The sequence below is a fragment of the Phyllopteryx taeniolatus genome, chromosome 9 (genome assembly GCF_024500385.1).
Source record: "Phyllopteryx taeniolatus isolate TA_2022b chromosome 9, UOR_Ptae_1.2, whole genome shotgun sequence".
Taxonomy (NCBI): domain Eukaryota; kingdom Metazoa; phylum Chordata; class Actinopteri; order Syngnathiformes; family Syngnathidae; genus Phyllopteryx; species Phyllopteryx taeniolatus.
This window is the reverse complement of record NC_084510.1, coordinates 16,889,205-16,908,225: the sequence shown is the minus strand read 5'-3', so window position 1 is coordinate 16,908,225 and position 19,021 is coordinate 16,889,205. Positions and strand designations below refer to the sequence as shown.

General features: G+C 41.6%; 1 protein-coding gene across 1 annotated transcript in view; it reads left to right on the top strand.

Moving 5' to 3' along the window:
• The first annotated feature begins 1,775 nt into the window (after nucleotides 1-1,775).
• LOC133483128 (RNA-binding motif, single-stranded-interacting protein 2-like) overlaps nucleotides 1,776-19,021 on the top strand; it is a 41,665-nt gene continuing 24,419 nt past the window's right edge. Inside the window, exon 1 of the mRNA XM_061783803.1 lies at nucleotides 1,776-1,962. Within this exon, the coding sequence (XP_061639787.1) occupies nucleotides 1,891-1,962 (72 nt within the window). The 5' untranslated portion in view covers nucleotides 1,776-1,890. The remainder of the gene's footprint in view (nucleotides 1,963-19,021) is intronic.

Sequence of the window (19,021 nt, the reverse complement as noted above, 5' to 3'; positions counted from 1 at the left end):
AATTTGAAGAAAGGAAACGTTTAGCCGGTGGGCAATGCAAGCGCTTCAAGGAACACTTGAAAACTAAAGAAACTGAAGAAATGTGGACTTGAACCTGAGCAGCTGCAGACCGACGCTAGTGACCGTGGAAAATGGTGAAGCGTATGCGACGCGGGCATTGTCAAGCTCCAAACCACATTAGACCATACTGCTGAGGAATGCAGAATCTGTCAACATACCATATTGGCTGACGCATCTTCAACCACAGCTGACATCACTTTTCAGTGCCCTTCATGTCAACGGCAATGCGTGTTGCAAATTGGCCTGTACATCCATCTAAGAACTCACAACTCCTAAAAGCTGGAAAGTATTCGTCATCTTCAACATACTTCTACTACTCTAAAGTATGAGGTGTGTCAGAAAAGTTCCAGAACTGGTGTCAAAAAACATATATTTGAAATCTAAAATACAAAGTACGAGTTTCCCTTCATTGTCGGACAGAGTACAGTATATCAATCAGCATGTTTACAATGAGATCCTGCGGCGTTCGCTTCGTTCAGTGTGCGAGAAGAGGCGAGAGTTGTGGCAAGATAACCTGTGGCTGGTTCACCATGACAACGTGCCTGCTCACAATGCCCTGAGTATCCGATGGTTCCTGGCCGAAAATAAATTTGCAGTGCTAGTGCTACTGACCCGACCTCTGTGATTTTTTCCCCCCCCTCTTTTCCAAACTCATGGGTCCGTTTTGAAGACATGGACGACATCAAGATGGCTGTGACAATGGAGGTGGAGGATCAGTATATAACGGTGTGCCAGAAGGCTGGGAAAGCATGTTAAACTCCAGGGGGATTATTTTGACAGGAAAAACGTAGTTTGAATTTGAAATATATCTTTTATGACACCAGACCTGGAATTTGTCTGACATACCAAATAAGTTTGTTGTTGGTTTCCTAAGTGTGTGTACTCGCATCCATCCCCAATTTCATCCATCCATCCATTTTCTATACCACTTATCCTCACTAGGGTCACGGATGTGCTGGAGCCTATCCCAGCTGTCTTCGGGCGAGAGGCAGGGTACACCTTGAACTGGTCGCCAGCCAATCACAGGGCACACAACCATTTGCGGACACATTCACACTTAAGGGCAATTCTTCAATCAACCTACCACGCATGTTTTTGGGATGTGGGGGGAAACCGGAGTACCCGGAGAAAACCCACGCAGGCACGGGGAGAACATGCAAACTCCACACAGGCGAGGCCGGGATTTGAACACCGGTTCTCAGAACTGTGAGGAAGATGTGCTAACCAGTAGCCCACCGGATTTCATATTTTGCAGGTGGACCTATTGAGCAGGAAACCAGCTACTAGAGTATTCCTCTGCTAGTCTTCCCTGTCACTATATGTCACCGACGTAGATACACTGTAGATGAACAAAAATATGTCTTTTTTTGTCGTGAATAATTAATATCTAGGTCTAATGGATTCAAATTGGTAAATTTTCGTGGCGCATTGAATGGTCTCTCACGGCACAATGAAATGTGCCGTCGCACAGTAGTTAGGAATCGCTGTTGCCTCGAACATGTAGTTGTTGTTTTTTTTGTCTCGTCATTGTTCTAAATTAATCCTTCCTCGAAAACCCCATTCGAAATAATCCCACTTTGAACGGCGGGGGACCACCTGCTGGAGCCGTGCGAAGGAGACCCCGGGGAGCGGCAGTGTGGGTCCGATCCCTCCCCTGCTCTCCCCTGCTCTCCCCTGCCCGGCCCTCCCCTCCGCTCCTCCGGCTGTGTCCCGTAGCAGCAGCACCACTCGCAGTCAAGCAGCGGAACTCCAGGCACTCACTTCCCCAGCTGCTGACGTCAGCTGGCAGCCTGGGCAGTGCTCGCCGCTCCGGACATAGCGCCGACAAAAATGCTGCTCTCCGTACCGCCAAGGGCAGGAATCAACCCGTACAGCGGCTTTAACAGCAGAAACAGCAAAAAGGTAAAAGTCTCTCTCGCTTTTCCACCATTTTGACTCGACTTCACCTCACGGGGCAGCACACCCGCCCGCCCGCCTCGCCACGGAGAGGCTGGTGACAGTGGGCTGCAGTGTCCTTGAGAGGCCACTTGAATTTAACTTTTACACTTTGGCGGACCGCGGACAGCTTTCACCGCCGTCCGGACCTGGCCGGGCCCGAACCGGTCGGTCGGGGGGTGGCGTTTAGCGGCAGCCGTCACTAGCTTAGTGTCTCTGTCGTCTGTGGGAGAACAACACGGGCGGGATGTGGACGGGGCTTTTACGGACTTGTGGGGAAAAGTCCCCGGCACAGAGCAACTTGAGTGCGGACGCCGTGGGTGGGTGGGTGCGTGAAAGTGGGAGCGGATGCGCGAGTTTGAGAAGACACGTTTAAAAAAAAAAAAAAAAAAAAAAAAAAAAAAAAAGATCCTCTTTTCGCCTTGTTTCATCGAATGTTAGAAACCGGCCGGCTAAGTTGGCAAAGTTTATTTTTCGTGTGTGTTTCCCTTGTGGAAGTGGAATATGCCCCACCCCTTGGAAAAAAAGCCCACGGTGACTGCTGTATTCCCAGAAATGTGAATTCAGTGGATTCTGTTTACATTGTGACATTTTGAAACCAGTGTGAAGACGCCCACTCCTTAAAACATTCAACAGCAGTCACGACTTAAGTGTTGAAACGTAATTGAAACCTGACCTGTTTCTGTTTGATTGATTCATGTGGTTTATTTGAATCATTTCCCCCTAATTCAGTATGCTGAGGCAAAGGCTGTTCACATCCTGTCCCCACTGACCATATTTACGGGAAATAATATTTTCCTGTCATGGTACATGTACAGTCCCCTCCAAAAGTATTGGAATGGCAAGGTCAATTCCTTTGTTTTTGTTGTATACTGAAGACATTTGTGTTTCAGATCAAGAGATGAATATGAGACAAAAGTTCAGAATTCCGGCTTTTATTTCATGGTGTTTACATCTAGATGTGTTAAATAACTCAGGACAGAGCACCTTTTGTTTGAACCCACCCACTATTCAAGTGAGCAAAAGTATTGGAACATGTGACTGATGGGTGTTTCTAGTTGCTCAGATGTTGCCTTTTAAATTGATTGCTTAAACATTAGATAGTGCTTGTTTTTGGCTTTGGGTTTCACCTGTGAAAACTGCATTTGCTGTTAAGCATACATGAAGCCCAGTGAGCTGTCTATGGGAGAAAAGCAAAACATTTTGAAGCTGAGAGAAAATCGATGAGAGCAATTCCACAAACCTTGGGCATAGCCAATACAATGATTTGGAATGTCATGAAAAATAAAGAAACTACTGGTGTACTGAGCAACAGCCATCGAACAGGTCAGCCAAGGGTCTGTTGATGACAGAAACATTGTGAGAGCTGTGAAGAAAGACCCAAAGACAACAGTCAATGACATCACTGCCAACCTCCACAGGGCAGGGGTGAAGGTATCACAATCCACTGTTCGAAGAAGACTTGGAGAGAAGAAATATACAGGCCATACCCATCCATCCTATTCTGTACCGTTTATCCTCACTAGGGTCACAGGCGTGCTAGAGCCTATCCTAGCTATATTTGGGCGAGAGGCGGGGTACACCCTGAGCTGGTCGCCAGCCAATTGCAGGGCACACATAAACAAACAACCATTCAACCTCACATTCACACCTACAGGCAATTTAGGGTCTTAAATCAACCTACCACGCATGTTTTTGTGATGTGGGAGGAAATCGGAGTGCCTGTAGAAAACCCACGCAGGCACAGGGAGAACATGCAAACTCCACACAGGTCCTCAGAACTGTGAGGCAGACGTGCTAACCAGTCGCCCACCGTGCCGCCACAAGCCATACCACCTGATGCAAACCACTCATCAGCAAAAAGAATCAGAAGGCCAGATATGCAAAGAAGTACAGAGATGAACAACAAAAGGTTTTGGAACAAAGTTTTATAGACTGATGAGACCAAGATTAACCTCTACCAAAGTGATGGAAAAGCCAAAGTATGGAGGAAAGAAAGGATGTGTTGTGATCCAAAAAAACACAAGCTCATCTGTGAAGCATGGTGCAGGTAATGTCATGGCATGGGCTTGCATGGCTGCTTCTGGAACGGGCTCACTCGTCTTTATTGGTGATGTAACTCATGATAGTAGCAGCAGAGTGAATTCTGAAGTTTCTAAAACCATTTTGTCTGGCAATTTACAGAAAAATGCATCCAAACTAATCACAAGAAGCTTCACCATGCAACAGGACAATGACCCAAAACACACTGCAAACACAACAAAGGACATCATCAGGGGGGAAAAGGTGAAGGTCTTAGACTGGCCAAGTCTATCACCTTAACCCAATTGAGCATGCACTTTACCTCCCAAAGAGGAGACTGAAGGGAGAAACCCCAAGAAGCAAACAATAACTGAAAGAGGCTGCAGTAAAGGCCTGGAAAAGCATTTCAAATGAAGAATGCAACAGTCAATGGGTCACAGGCTTGATGCAGTTATTGCAAGTCAGGGTTATGCCACCAAATATTAAATGTTATTCACTTCAAGTTAATTTAATAATGTCTGACTCTAAATTGCCCATAGGTGTGACTGTGAGTGCGAATGGTTGTTTGTTTGTATGTGCCCTGCGATTGGCTGGCAACCAGTTCAGGGTGTACCCCGCCTCCTGCCCGATGACAGCTGGGATAGGCTCTAGCACGCCCGCGACCCTCGTGAGGAGAAGCGGATCAGAAAATGGATGTTCCAATACTTTTGCTCACTCCAAAAATGAGTGGCTTCAACACAAGGTGCTCTGTCCCGAGTTGTTTTTAACACGTAGATGTAAATACCATGAAATAAAAGCTGGAATTCTGACCTTTTATCTCATAGTCATCTTTTGATCTGAAACCCAATTCTCTTTAGTATACAACAAAAACAAAGGAATTGACCTTGCCATTCAAATACCTTTGGAAGGGACAGTATGCTTACATGTACACCCTATGCTCACATGTTGAATTGGTAAACTTTTAAGTGACAGTTACAATGTATAGTGACATTTTCCTTCCTGTGATAGAGGCCGACGCCTGGATACTCTCATCAACATTTGTGTTTGCATGAGCGTTAGGTTTCAATTGTCTGCTTTATATGCGCTTGCAAGCACACGCGCACACACACACACACACACACACGCACACACACACACACATTCACACATACACACACACACTTAATACTGAAGATGAAGATCTGACTAAATTTTATGACCAATTTATGCAGAAATCTGAGCAATTCCAAAGGGTTCACATAGTTTTTCCTTTCACTGTATATTGGACCACATATTGTCATTGTGAGACTTGTTAACAAGTCTTCCTTCCTTAAATGATCAAAGTGGATTATTTTCAGATTTTCTTTGTCACTTGTTTAAAAATAGCTGCTTTGTAGTAGAACCCATTGAACAGCAGTGCCATTTTCTAGCCAAAATGTGATTCCAGACAGTTTTCTATTTAATCTTGCCTGTTCATATATGAACTGAATAATAGGGTACGCAGATAATCTGTGTTTTCACTGTAGTTAACAAATTTAGGTTTAAATGCAAGTATTATTGCTCAAATCAGATTTTTTGCTTATATTAGTTTTTGTTTTTTTTGGCGTGTGGTTGTTCACATTACTTCTTAATTTGACTATCAGACTCCAGTGTGAATGAATGTTTAACAGCACTAAAGTGATCTGCATTCTGAAGACGTCTGCTCTGACATCACTAGTTTGAAACCATGTTACTGTAAATGCATCTGATGAAGAGCGACACAAGTCACCATGGTGGAGGGTTGTGGTGGCCTTTTAAGACTTAATTTCAACTGCAATTTAAAAGTTGAACGCACACAGTACATCACCAGACAATCCCAACCAGGTTCTAATAAGCGTAAAGGAAACGTAACCTCACAGACAGCACACTGTGTAGAACATAACTATTAAAGTGGTACCTCGACTTACCAGTGACCCAATTTACGAGTTTTTCAAGATACTTGCGATCTCCAAATTTTTTTGTCTTAAGTTTCAAGCAAAAATTTGAGTTGCGAGCGCTAGATTGCGGCAGAGAACTTCACAACATGCATCAGTTTGGCAGATAGTGAACAATTCTTCAAAAAACAGGCTCAGTGCTTGCTTCAAGCTGTTCATCCACTCACAGTTGAAGTCCACTGGAAAAATAAACATAAAACAAACATTACAATGAATTATTACAATTACAAGTCGGTAGCTTAATGCTAACATACAATGCAAAATGCCATAGAGGGGCTAATGACACTAGCTTGGAAGTTGCAATGTTATAACCCATTGAGAAACAAATATCTGAACAAAAATGGAGCTGGAACACATGTAGACAGACAATGTAACAATACTCACCGGCTTATATTTCTTATCCTTCCCAAAAAGTAATATTAATAGTTACCTGATATAATGAATGCATGAAATCATGAGGCCCAACTGTTCAATTCATTATATTCTATTTAATTATGTTAACACTCTATGTGTCACCAGAAATGTTTGTACAAAAAAGGCCCAAAAGAGCATTTTCAGTTTCAAACCTAAAGACTTTTGTTGCCAAAATAAAATATCCGGACTGTGAAGAGCAAAAATAGCAGGCACATGAATAAGTGTCAAGAGAGAAAATACTGTAATACACAGTAGAGTACCGGAAACCAGAAATGAATTACCGTTTTTCACGACCATAAGGCGCACTTAAAAGTCTTAAATTTTCTCCAAAATGGACGGGGCGCCTCATAATGCGGCACTGTGCACCAAGTTCCAAAATCTGTAAATGTTGTGTGACTTTAATGAGCGCTCCGCTGGACTGACTGGGAGCATTTCCTGCCGACACGCTGCTTATATAGAGGAAGGCGGATGTGACTGAGGACAGCATGTGGACGTAAAGGGGGAAGGGTGCGCGTGACAGAGGACGCTAAAGACCCGCCCCCAGTAGGTATATAGTTCCGATATGTGCATCGGTTTGGCTAAGGACCCCCGAAAATGGCCCCTACGAAGAGACACGCTTACAAAGCACAGTTTAAACTGCATGCTATTAGTTATGCGGAGGAACGTGGTAATCGAGCAGCCGCGAGAGAATTCAAGATCAACGAATCCATGGTTCGCAAGTGGAGGAAGCAGGAAAACGAGCTTCGCCAAGTCAAGAAGACGAAGCTGAGTTTCCGCGGAAACAAGGCGAGGTGGCCTGAGTTGGAAGACCAACTCGAGCAACGGATTAATGAGTTGTCTGTCTGTCTGTCTGTCATTTTAAACATTTTGTTGGTGTTTTTTGGGGGCTGGAATGGATTATTATTATTTGACATGCGAGTGTTTTAGTTACGAGCGTGGTCATGAAACAGTCCTGTAAGTCCACCACTGTTCTTTAAAACTTCAATAAGTTACAACACATCAACATAAATACAATTATGGTGTGTTTCTAGTTAGCAATGTGAGCAAGATTAAAATAAAAACAATAAAATAAAGCTCGATTCAAACCGCACTCCCTGTAAAAGCAGTTGCCTCATACCTCTCTGCTTGTGGATTGGAATCGGGCTGTACTGAGTAGAGTAACTCCTTCTTGATGCAGAGGTCTGATGAATGCGACATGGCCAATCAGACTGCGGTCACGTCTCAAAACATCAGCTATCGTGACTACATAAGAAAGTGGCCCAGGTCGAAATTAATAGAAATCGGATGTGCTGTTCAGACTGCCGTGTGAAAATTGGTTACATATGGGCAAAAAAATCTGAATTGGGGCACCTTTGCCTCCAGTGTGCACATAGTCAAAGTGGCGTGTAATGACACTCAATAACAATATTAATATTTAGTCACTTCTTTGACATTGAAATTAACTTGAAGCAGTCATCAGAAAGCAATGCTGTATTTGAGTAATTACGATTTAATTTAGGCACATTGTTTAGGCAGATTTGGACAGCGTATCTTAAATGGGACAGCTAAAACAGCACAGCATATTTTTCAAAACAGATGCTCTTGACGCACGTGCTTTTATGGAAAACATGGTATAAAAGGGGCTGCAATTCGTCAGCATAGATAAGTCTGTTTAAACAATCAAAGTGCTGTTATGCGGACTTTGAAGATAGTATTGTGTAATCTTTGTAAAAGAGACTGAAAGTCACTTTGTCATCCTCAGGCCATGTTCAATATGTGTACAGTTTAGTATGCATTTTGAGTCTTTGGAAAATGTCATTAAAGAATCTGAGTACAACTGTTTTCAAAGTAGTACTCCGGGTTTTTATATTATGATGTCCATGAGATTCACGTTTCAAAGTGTTTCTCACTCTGAATACAAGTTAATTTAGCTGATGTTGATGTTTTGGTGGTGCATGTTGGTGTCGCCACTATTGAGAGTTTGAGTAAAGGATGGAACAATGGGGGGCCATATAAATACCCCAGGCATGTATGCAACGTGACACAGAAAATAGAAAAGTTTATATGAATGTTTTGTTTGTTCTACACTTTACATGACCCCTTGGGCATATAAAATGGCAGAGACTGTATAATTACATAAAGCAATGTAAGAATTAGAAATTAGTTGTATCATAGGCAATGTGTGGGAGCAGGGTACTAATATAGATTATAATTTGTATGATCCTGCACGTAAAACAATGGATATGGATTTCCCAACCTTGATTGAGCCAAGGAACTCATTTTACATTAGATAAATCTCATGGCACACCACCAGACAAAAACAATGAAATGTTGATGATCTCTTCTCAATTTACTCACAAATTGACCTACTCACTGTGAAATCAGGGCCTGTTATTTGAACACAAAGCTGATATACTCGCAGGAAGCCATGACTTATTTTGTTGTATGAATGCCAACAGGTGGCTACACAGTTTTATTGTACATTCTGCCATCCAATGGAAGAGCATTTAATTGTTCTGCCTTTCAATATACGTTATTTTCATATAGTAGGTAGATGAACAAAAATATATTTGTGATTAATAAATATTTTTTTACTAATTAAGTGAAATTGGATAACTTCCTAATTATCTCTCGGGTACACTAGGGTGCCTAGCACCCTGGTTGGGAATCACTGCTTCAATATAAATAATATAAATAATAATAAATAATCCTGCATAAAGTAGCAGTATGTACCAATTAGTGTTAAAACAGTGTATATTTGTTCATTTATGGAACTTTGTAGAAATATGCAATTTAAGGTTTGTGATGGGCAAATGCGTCATAGAAGCTGACACCATTTTAGAGAAGGCAAAAAACAAGAACATGCAGAAAATGGTTTGGTTTGGTGAAAATATACTCTGGTGCGATTGCTGTTACATTGCGGTTTGTTTGAGTGAATGCTACCCTGGTGCGCACCAAAGATAAATATGCTGACAACTTCGCTGGGGGCCGCCAACTTGAAATCATGTGAATGGAAGATGCGACTTGATTGGCCACCTTAATTTCTACTCTCAGCAAGTAGCGCAAGTAGGCAAGGCAAAACTATCAAACATGTCAGATATCCATCTCAAGGCCTCACGAGGCAGAAAAATCACTGAACATTATGCACACACAGTGAGATAGCTGCTGACCAAACGGTCTTGAATGGGGTTTTGTTCAGCTGATAGCTCCAGTGTGTTGCAGTCTTTAGGGCTGGGTGATATGGCATCAAGATATTCCACCCCCACCCCCACACTTGTCGAAAAAGCAAATGATGACATAATTAAACATTTTTTTTTTCTCTTTGTCCCCCCCCCCCCCCCTTCTGAACTAAACAAGGCTTGAAACAGTTTTTTTCTGACCATTAACTTGCATCAACTTCCACTGAAATACTATGAATAAATGTGAAAATTTGTTGTTCATCTTGGAAAAATGTCCCTTTTATCAAAACATACAGCGGCTGAAATAAGCATTTAACACATCACCAATTCCATCCATCCATTTTCTGAGCCGCTTCTCCTCACTAGGGTCGCGGACGTGCTGGAGCCTATCGCAGCTGTCATCGGGCAGGAGGCGAGGTACACCCTGTACTGGTTGCCAACCAATCGGAGCGCACATACAACAAACAACCATTCGCACTCACATTCACACCTATGGGCAATTTAGAGTATTCAATCAACCTACCACACATGTTTTTGGGATGTGTGAGGAAACCGGAATGCCCGGAGAAAACCTACCCAGGCATGGGGAGAACATGCAAACTCCACACAGGCGGGGCCGGGGATTGAACCCCGGTCCTCAGAACTGTGAGGTTGACGCTCTAACCAGTCGCCCACCGTGCCGGTCGTCACCAATTTTCTCACTAAATATATTTCCAAAGATGCTATTGACATGCAAATTTCACCAGATGTTGGGAACAACCCAAGTGATCCATGCATACAAAGAAAGTAGAATCATGTGAAGTGACACAGGGAAAAAGTATTGAACATGCCAACTTGTATTTATTTTATACTTTGTACAAAAGCCTTTTTTTTGGAATGACAGGTTCAAGACGCCTCCTGTATGGAGAAACTAGTCGCACGCATTGCTCCGGTGTGATTTTTGCCCATTCCTCCACACAAGCAGTCTTCAAATCTTGAAGGTCCTGTGGGTTTCTTTTATGGACCTTGAGTTTCAGTTCTTTCCATAAATTTTTCGATTGGATTCAAGTCAGGTGATTGGCTGGGCCATTCTAGCAGCTTTATTTTTTTTTCTTTGAAACCAATTGAGCATTTTCTTGGCAGTATGTTTTGGATCATTATCCTGCTGAAATGTCCACCCTCCTTTCATTTTCATCATCCTCATAGATGACAGCGGATTTTTGTCAAGAATGTCTCTGTACATTTGCCCATTCATCCTTCCTTCAATAATGTGAAGTTTACCAGTACCATTTTCTGAAAACACCATCATGTACCCACCTCCAAACCTAACTGTTAGTATGGTGACTGCACGGCGGCACGGTGGACGACTGGTTAGAGCGTCTGCCTCACAGTTCTGAGGGCTGGGGTTCAATCCCCGGCCCCGCCTGTGTGGAGTTTGGATGTTCTCCCCATGCCTGCGTGGGTTTTCTCCGGGCACTCCGTTTTCCTCCCACATCCCAAAAACATGCATGGTAGGTTAATTGACAACTCTAAATTGCCTGTAGGTGTGAATGTGAGTGAGACTGGTTGTTTGTTTGTATGTGCCCCTGCAATTGGCTGAACTGGTTCAGGGTGTAGCCCGCCTCCTGCCCGATGATAGCTGGGATAGGCTCCAGCATGCCCGTGACCCTAGTGAGGAGAAGCGGCTCAGAAAATGGATGGATGGATGGATGGATGGAGAGCAGACTATATTCTCCCAGTATTTAATTGGCTTTTCCAAATGTTGTTCAGCAAACTTTAAACAAGCTGTGACATGCTTTTTTTCAGCATGGTCTTTTGGTCTTGCATGGTGATCGTACATGCAGGCCATGGCGACGGAGTACATTACTCACTGTTGTCCTCGTGACGACAGTACCTGCTAATTCCAGGTCTTTTTGAAGCTCTCCACAGGTGATCCTTGGCTCTTGGACAACTCTTCTGATTATTCTTTGCACACCTCTGTCAGAAATCTTGTGAGGAGTAACTCATCGAAGCAAATTTATGGTGGTATGATTGGCTTTCCACTTACGTATTATGGCCCCAACCGTGCTCACTGGTACGTTCAAAAGCTTAGATATGTGCCTGTAACCAATGCCATCGATATGTTTTGCAACAATTAGTTTGCGATGGTCTTGAGACAGCTCTTTGCTCTTAACCATCATGAGATGTGTCTTGACTCGCACCTTGGCAGTGAGACCTTTTTGTAGGCCATCAGTTAGGACTGGACCAGCTGATATTCATTTGCACTGACAAGGGGCTAGATTGCTGTTTGATTATTGATAGATTTTAGGTGCTTTCCATGCCTTTTTGCACCTCCCTTCATGTGTTCAATACTTTTTCCCTGTGTCATTTCACATTTTTACACACAACTTAATTTCTGACCTTATTTATTCTACTTTATTTGTATGTATGGATTAGTTGGGTTGTTCCCAACATCCAACACCAAAATTCCATGTCAATAGCAACTTTGGAAATATATTTAGTGATAAAAAGGGTGGCGTGTTAAATACTTATTTCAGCCGCTGTACAGTATTTGCACCCGATCCTTAATAAAATAAAATTTTAAATGTTCAACAATTTAACATGATAAAATGAGCTGTTCAACTTCGTGGTTGGCTGGTCCATATGTCTGACACTATAAAAAAGGCACCATGTTTTTGTTGATGTTCAGCGCGATTGTCTCCGCGATTGCCATGCACTAGGCTCCATTCTTGTTATATAGAACACAATGGGAAAACGGTTCTGCTCGTGTTGTCTGTTTCTTTGTACGAATTAAAATCACCCATCACATTTTTGAAAAATAGTAACTTGAGGGCTCAGAAAAGTCTCTAAATACATAGCCATGCCAGGTATGGAACTAATGTGGTATGACTATAAATTTAAATTCGCAATTGAAAGATAATTTGGCGGACCCTTGTTACATCTATTTGGTCTATTCTATCGTCTTAATAAAACCTCTGCAATTTCGGAACAGATCTGAAGGATTAAAATGAGGCAAACAATTTTAAATTTCAGCATTTGTTAAAATCTTCGAACTGTCTTTGGCCTACTTAGTGGAGAAAGGTTCACCAAAAGGTCAGGCGACTGTGTAAATGTTTTCCCCTCCCACCGCCTTCTTAGAGTTTCCCTCGCTTGCTCACTTTATGCCATATCTGAGTCGCACGATTACACAAAATAAATGTCTGAACACAAAATAAACACAGAGAGGGGTGAGAAAAGCTCTTTGTGTGAGGGCAGCAATTACAGAGCCCGGCTGCTCGAAGGTGTTTGGTTTCTGTTGCGTGGAAAGCCGGTGGCTCCTCCCCTGACTCAGCACCTCATTTCCTCCTTCGAATAAATAGAATTAATGTTCTCAAATTAAATTTGGTCATTTTCCACATAAGGCTTCCTGAGAGGAAAAATAACAGGAGACGGCCTGTCGCCTCTCAAGGTATCATGAGTCTCGCTCAGAGCCTCATCGAATGGCTTGTTTATGTTCTTTTCAGGCAGACGTTCATTCTCATCTCACCGTGAGCTCATCGGAAAAAAATGTCAATGTCTGTTACAGTGAATTAATGGTCCAGATGAGCCAAGAGACACTCGACAGCATCACAACACAACTTGGAACGAAATACAGTAATAAAACTGTGAATAGGTTACACTTAAAAACATATTCAGCACATGCAGAAGAGCCTTTAAGTGCATATATGTAAAAAAAAATAAATAAATAAAATAAAAAATAGATTTTGAACTAACATAACTTCTAAAACGTTTCAGCGAAAATTTGTTAAATTATGTAACATTTTTGAGACTTCACTGTTGTGTCAAAATGCCAAACAGAAAAGGGGAAACTCAAACTTAATTTTTCTTAAGTTCAGCACTTTATTTGAACATGTATAACTTGCAGCCCTTCTTTTATTTATTAAATGAGAACATTACACTGTTGTGCTCATATGTTTGATTACCAGGGCAGAATTTGTAATATGTGTACAAGTCTTTATTATGCTCTAATATTATTATGTTAGTGGCATAAAAAAACATCGATACTATCGTTTATCTTGAAAGTTTTTGTGAAAATATATTGTTCTAAAAAGATTTGCTATTGTGGCAGGCCTAAATAGCAAGAGCAGTGGAGAACACAAAAATATTGTAAAAACAGTATAAAAGATTAAAGAGTAACAACTGTAATAAAAATCTGCAATATAGCGGAACCGTAAAGCAAGAACCACGATGTACTGGAGGATTACTGTATCTGTATTCTGTGATGATAAGTTGCAGGGACTCATTGGTGTAGGGCTGGGACTCATTGTTTCCATGAGATGTGCATCCTGGGACTCACATAGTCTCAAGTGTAAAATGATCAATGTATAGGCCTTAATTATCCTAAAAGATGGCCTAAAAGATGCAATACATTATATAAGCAGACTCTGCTATGGTATTTTTTATTTTTTTTTGTCACATTTGACAATACTCATAAAAGAGTCATTCCGCAGTGCTACCGTTATGTTGGTAAAGTAAACTAACATAAAGCACTTCAACCTTCGTCTCTCGGGTCCTGCAATGCGGCGTCATACTCGGCAGAGAGAAAGGTCCCGTGTTACAACAAACGGGTGCTTGCCTTGCATTTCACTATGAAATGCGATAACACTTTCGTCATTTCTTTTTTCTCTCTCGTCTCAATTAGCTGTCGCATTTTGCAACCACTGTCTTGGCGCTTCTCAGTCGAACGCTCCACTTCCGTGTCCACGTATCAGGAACATAAGCGCATTGTGTCATATACGCCACTGCCGCCTTCCATCACTGCTGTCTTCCTTCTTTGCGACGGTCTCCACGGTAAACCTGATTTGCAGTTTTGCTTTTCAATGTGTTTTTTGATGAGCAAAATGCAAATTTTAACCTGGAAACTGCAATGTGAGACCACTTAATTCGAGCCTTGCACACATACGTAGGTAAGCAATGTTGTGTGTCAAAGGACGCACGATCATAAAGCCTTTGGCGTCCCTCAGCATTTTTGTGCGTACAGGACGAGGGACGCACATCAAACGAGATCCCTGTATGGTCGTGCCATATTATTGTTATTATTATTATTGTATTATATTATTATCTTGTGTTCTTAGTTACGTTAAATCAGATTACCTTTGGATTTTGTTAAAAAGCCATAAAAAAATGCTAAATATTTGATGCCCAAACTTAACAGCAAATGTCCAAGGGTTGCTTTCAGATTGTATCTGTACATGTACATGTTAGTCTGTTACCCTGCAGCAATATTACTTCGACCATCCTGCACCCTGAAGTTATTGAGATTGATGGTGATGTCTACCTGCAGTATCACGAATGTCCTTTAGGTCTGTTCAAGGGTTTTTGTCAGTCACAATGAAACTTTCAAATATCAGTGAGAAGATAAATCATACAAAGGGTTACAAATGATTCGTATAAAAATTATTTATAGACTAGTGTTCAAAATTATCACAGTTATTATGATTACTTTATTACTAAAATCAATTTAAAGCAAAACATTCCAGATACATTCACCAAAAACATTGCAACAAGTTTTATTTTGAATACAAAAAATATTCTGTACTTATCCATGTGTTAGCTTTCCTTCTCTAGGCTTCAGACTGTAGTCCCTATGCTCCTGACTATGTCTAATAATCGAGGGCTGAAGTCAGGGCTACTTGAACTTCAGGGGTAATTTTCCCATTTTCACTGTACGATCAACAACACTGTCAAAACCATCCTTGTACACGTGGCTTCTAAAACGATTGAAATCACCTATATGCATCGTGGGGCAATCCCACACACATTAGCTCCAATGGGTTGTCGTGCCAGTCTGATCCAAATGTCCATTTGTAATCTGCGTATATTTGGGTTAAGAATTGGCGCTTTGGGTGTAATGTGTCTCCTGGTCACAGGAAAAGTACACTTATTAAGCTAATTTCTTGGACACATACACTTACTGTAGCTCAGTCTTCCTCTATTGCTGTTAAGGATGTCAGTTAGTGTACTTGCATATGTGCAAGTCCTCTTTTTTGAAACACTGTAGTTGTAGTATAAACAAGCAGCCAAACCATTTTTATTTATTTTTTTAGTTACATTCGGTCCACTTTTAATGGCACTTTGATATATTTGTAGAATGCTGCACCTGTATTGTCATCTCTCTTAAATATTTAGCATTTAACCTAACCCATTCATTCCACCTCAAACATCAATTTACCAAAAATGAAAGGCCCTCCACCCTCTAGTTTGAGCTGGTGATGTATTTGAACTTTCATTATGGCACTCCAAAGCTGTTTTCATGCTTATTGATCAAAGTGAATGTTCTAAGCGCTCATCAAAAAAGCTAATTTTAAGCGGCAGGCTTGGACAGGATTTGTGACATTACAGATGTTTGGGAAGCTAGTTCTGTTCCACTATTCAATATAGGTGATGTAATGCGGAAACGTGAAGCGTTTGCTGAACAAATAATTTTGCGATAAGTAGTTTTATAGTGATGCAGGAGACAGTATGTCCCAAATCTTAGTATAATTTTTGAAGTTGTATTCATTGATGTGCATTTATAAGATAAATTATTTAGAAGCATAATTAATGCATCAATTATTGAACGCAAGTTTATTTTAAATTTTTATATTAAATCTTGTCAGATAGTTCAGATGTAACCAATAACGTGTTGGTGAGCGTATATTCATGTAACGGGTAACTATCAGCTAACTGGTCCATCCTGGATCAGATTTCAGCAGGGCATGCAGGCGGTTTGTGCACTCAAGAGCAGAGATGCTTCCTCTCTTTGTCTGTGAGACGTTCAGTCAGTCAGAGTCACAAAGGCAGACTGAACAGCTGTTCACCGCTATTCTCAGCACCAGTCAATTAAAAGAAATTAGTGTTTCACTGTCAATCAGTTGCACACGCTTTAAGTTGAATAGTAACTGTTCGGACAAAGGGACGTGACTGTACATTGGATTTGCCTGTTATCCAGCATGTTTGTCGGGGTTTTTAGTTAGCGCTGTACAGGTCGCAGTTCTCAACTGAACATTCAGAGATTACTGTGCTATACTGTATGTCGAAAGAAGAACATTTTGCGTGATAGACAACCCAATAAGGTACCTGCGGTCAAAGAACTACGTGATTATTTTAAGCACTGTTACAGCCACTGTTTTGCTAATAGTCTTTTGTAAAACACATTTCTACCCTCAAGGTACTCAAAGAACTTTAACACTGTCACCTCAATCTCCTAATGTTGATTATGATGACACAGCATCATTGAAGCATTTTGGTTGCAGGGTAATGGGTGGACTGAGGATCGAACCCACAAATTTTGGGTTAGGAGAGGACCACTTTACCACCTCAGCAAAGCCACCCTAGCTAATCTTCACAGGGATTGTTGTTCTTCAACTAAATAAGAATGCTATTTTAAATAATGTAGAGCTATGTCATGGTTGACTGTGAGGCAATCTTGTATGAGCTCAAATGTTTTGCCAAGAACGGCGCACTGTTCACAAGAATTGTTTGTGAAACTCAAAATTGTATTATACTGTATAAAATATACATATTGTGCTTCCATGCCAATTTGAATTTAAGTCAAGAAGTATTCGACTAAGAAAGGAAACTGTTGGCTTTTCATCTTGTTTAACTGTCCCTGCTGTGCCTATGAGATTATCTGCAGTACTCTCCAATCACACATATTGGTTCTGTACCAATAAAGTCAGTGGCCTTTTGTTTTGCATCCGCATACACTTTTTATCCATTATGTAAAAATGAAGTTATTACTGAATAGTTTTGTTTCTTTTTTTCCTCTTGGCAGAACTTTGCATTATTGGCTGAAATTTGTGTGCACAATATTTTAAAGTCTACAAGTAGTTTTCAGGAGAGCCCGATACAAAATATGTCCATTACTGTATGCCCATATTTAGCAACAGCTAGCTCCACTGCTTGAGCCCGTTGAAGGCTGCTCCCTTTCTCTCGGGGAGGAAAAGGTTCAACATAAGGTGGGAAGTGGTGACAATCAAGCCATCCATTTTGTTTTAATATCGCTCATGCTCATTATGATCATGGGTGAGCTGAAGCTTATCCTAGCTTATTTTGAGTGGGGTACACCCTGGACTGGGTGCCAGTCAATTGCAGGGCACATATACTGTAGATCACCAACCAATCACACGGACATTCAAGCCCATGGACGAGTCTTCATTCAATCTAACATGCATGTTTTTGGAGTGTGTGAGGACTCAAGGGTAACCAGAGAAACATTGCTGAGATTCAAACCCAGATCCTCTTAACTGTGGGGCCAACCTGCTAACCAGTAGTCTATTGTGCTGCCTTATGAGATAGTCACTGTGATAAAGCAATTTGTTAGAGAGACAGTATGCGTCACACTAAGAGCAAACTCTGTTGTGCAACCCGTTCCACCTCTTATTAAGTATATGCTTTCTGCTAGACATTGGTCCTGCATGACGCTGCACAATGATGGGTCACTGACAAAAATACTTTTCGATTGCTCTCCTTCAATTGTGCCCGCTTGAATTAGCTGCAAATGATGTTGTGCGGCACATCATAACTTGGTCCTTTTTTAGTACAACCAAGCCTTTAAGCCAGGAGCACAGCGCACTGACTGACTGCCAACAGCTCTTAAAACCCTGAAATGGATGGAGAGGGATTAAGCATAGTACACCTATATCGTCTGCATATTGAAAATGAATAATTTAAATATCTGTGTCCTTGGTTCTGCGTGTGTACTTTAAAAGGCAGGATGCATATTGAGTAGCCACAATAGGAAATATCTGACATAAAATTTTAATGCCTGGTGGGTTACCTTGAAATTTTGGCATGACTCAAGTGTCACCTTTGTCCCCTCTGGCCCAAGTGTGTGTATCTATTTCTCGGTCTAACATGTCAGATGTTTTGGACCCATCCCAAATGCGTCTGCCTGCTGAGTGATCCAGCCAAGGTGAACAGGCAGAGGCGGGGGCCAGACAGGGAGAGAGCAGAGTTGTCTAAAGTAGTACAGTGATGATGCCAGAAGCTCGGTGTGCCTCTCACTCTGTTAGAACTCCAGCCGGGCTGTGGGCCAGTATCTTTGTGGGTGTATACGTTTCAAAGCTCCTGAGCTTGTGCCACCCGAACCGGCTTGAAAGAAAACACGTGCCTGTGCATCTGTGCATCAAGGTGCCATCATACCGTAAGAGAGAGACAGATTGAAGAGTGATATGCGCACTCCATCGCCTATAAAAGCAGAAGGAGGGGGAGGAGGAGGATTTAGGAACCGGTCTTGATGTGCATTCAGTGTCCCTCTCACCTGGTTGGAATGCAGAGAGCTTTGTACAAATTGTAGTGTGATAAGATCAGGAGCAGACACGCAGGATTTCCTGTCTTTACTTTATAGCTTAATAGGCGATGCATTCTTCGCAGAACACTCAGCTAGTGTTAAAACTTTATTTCATATTGCCACATTCATTTTATTCTTCGTACAGGAAATGTGACTGGTAATTAAGACAGGTGTGTGATAATAATAGG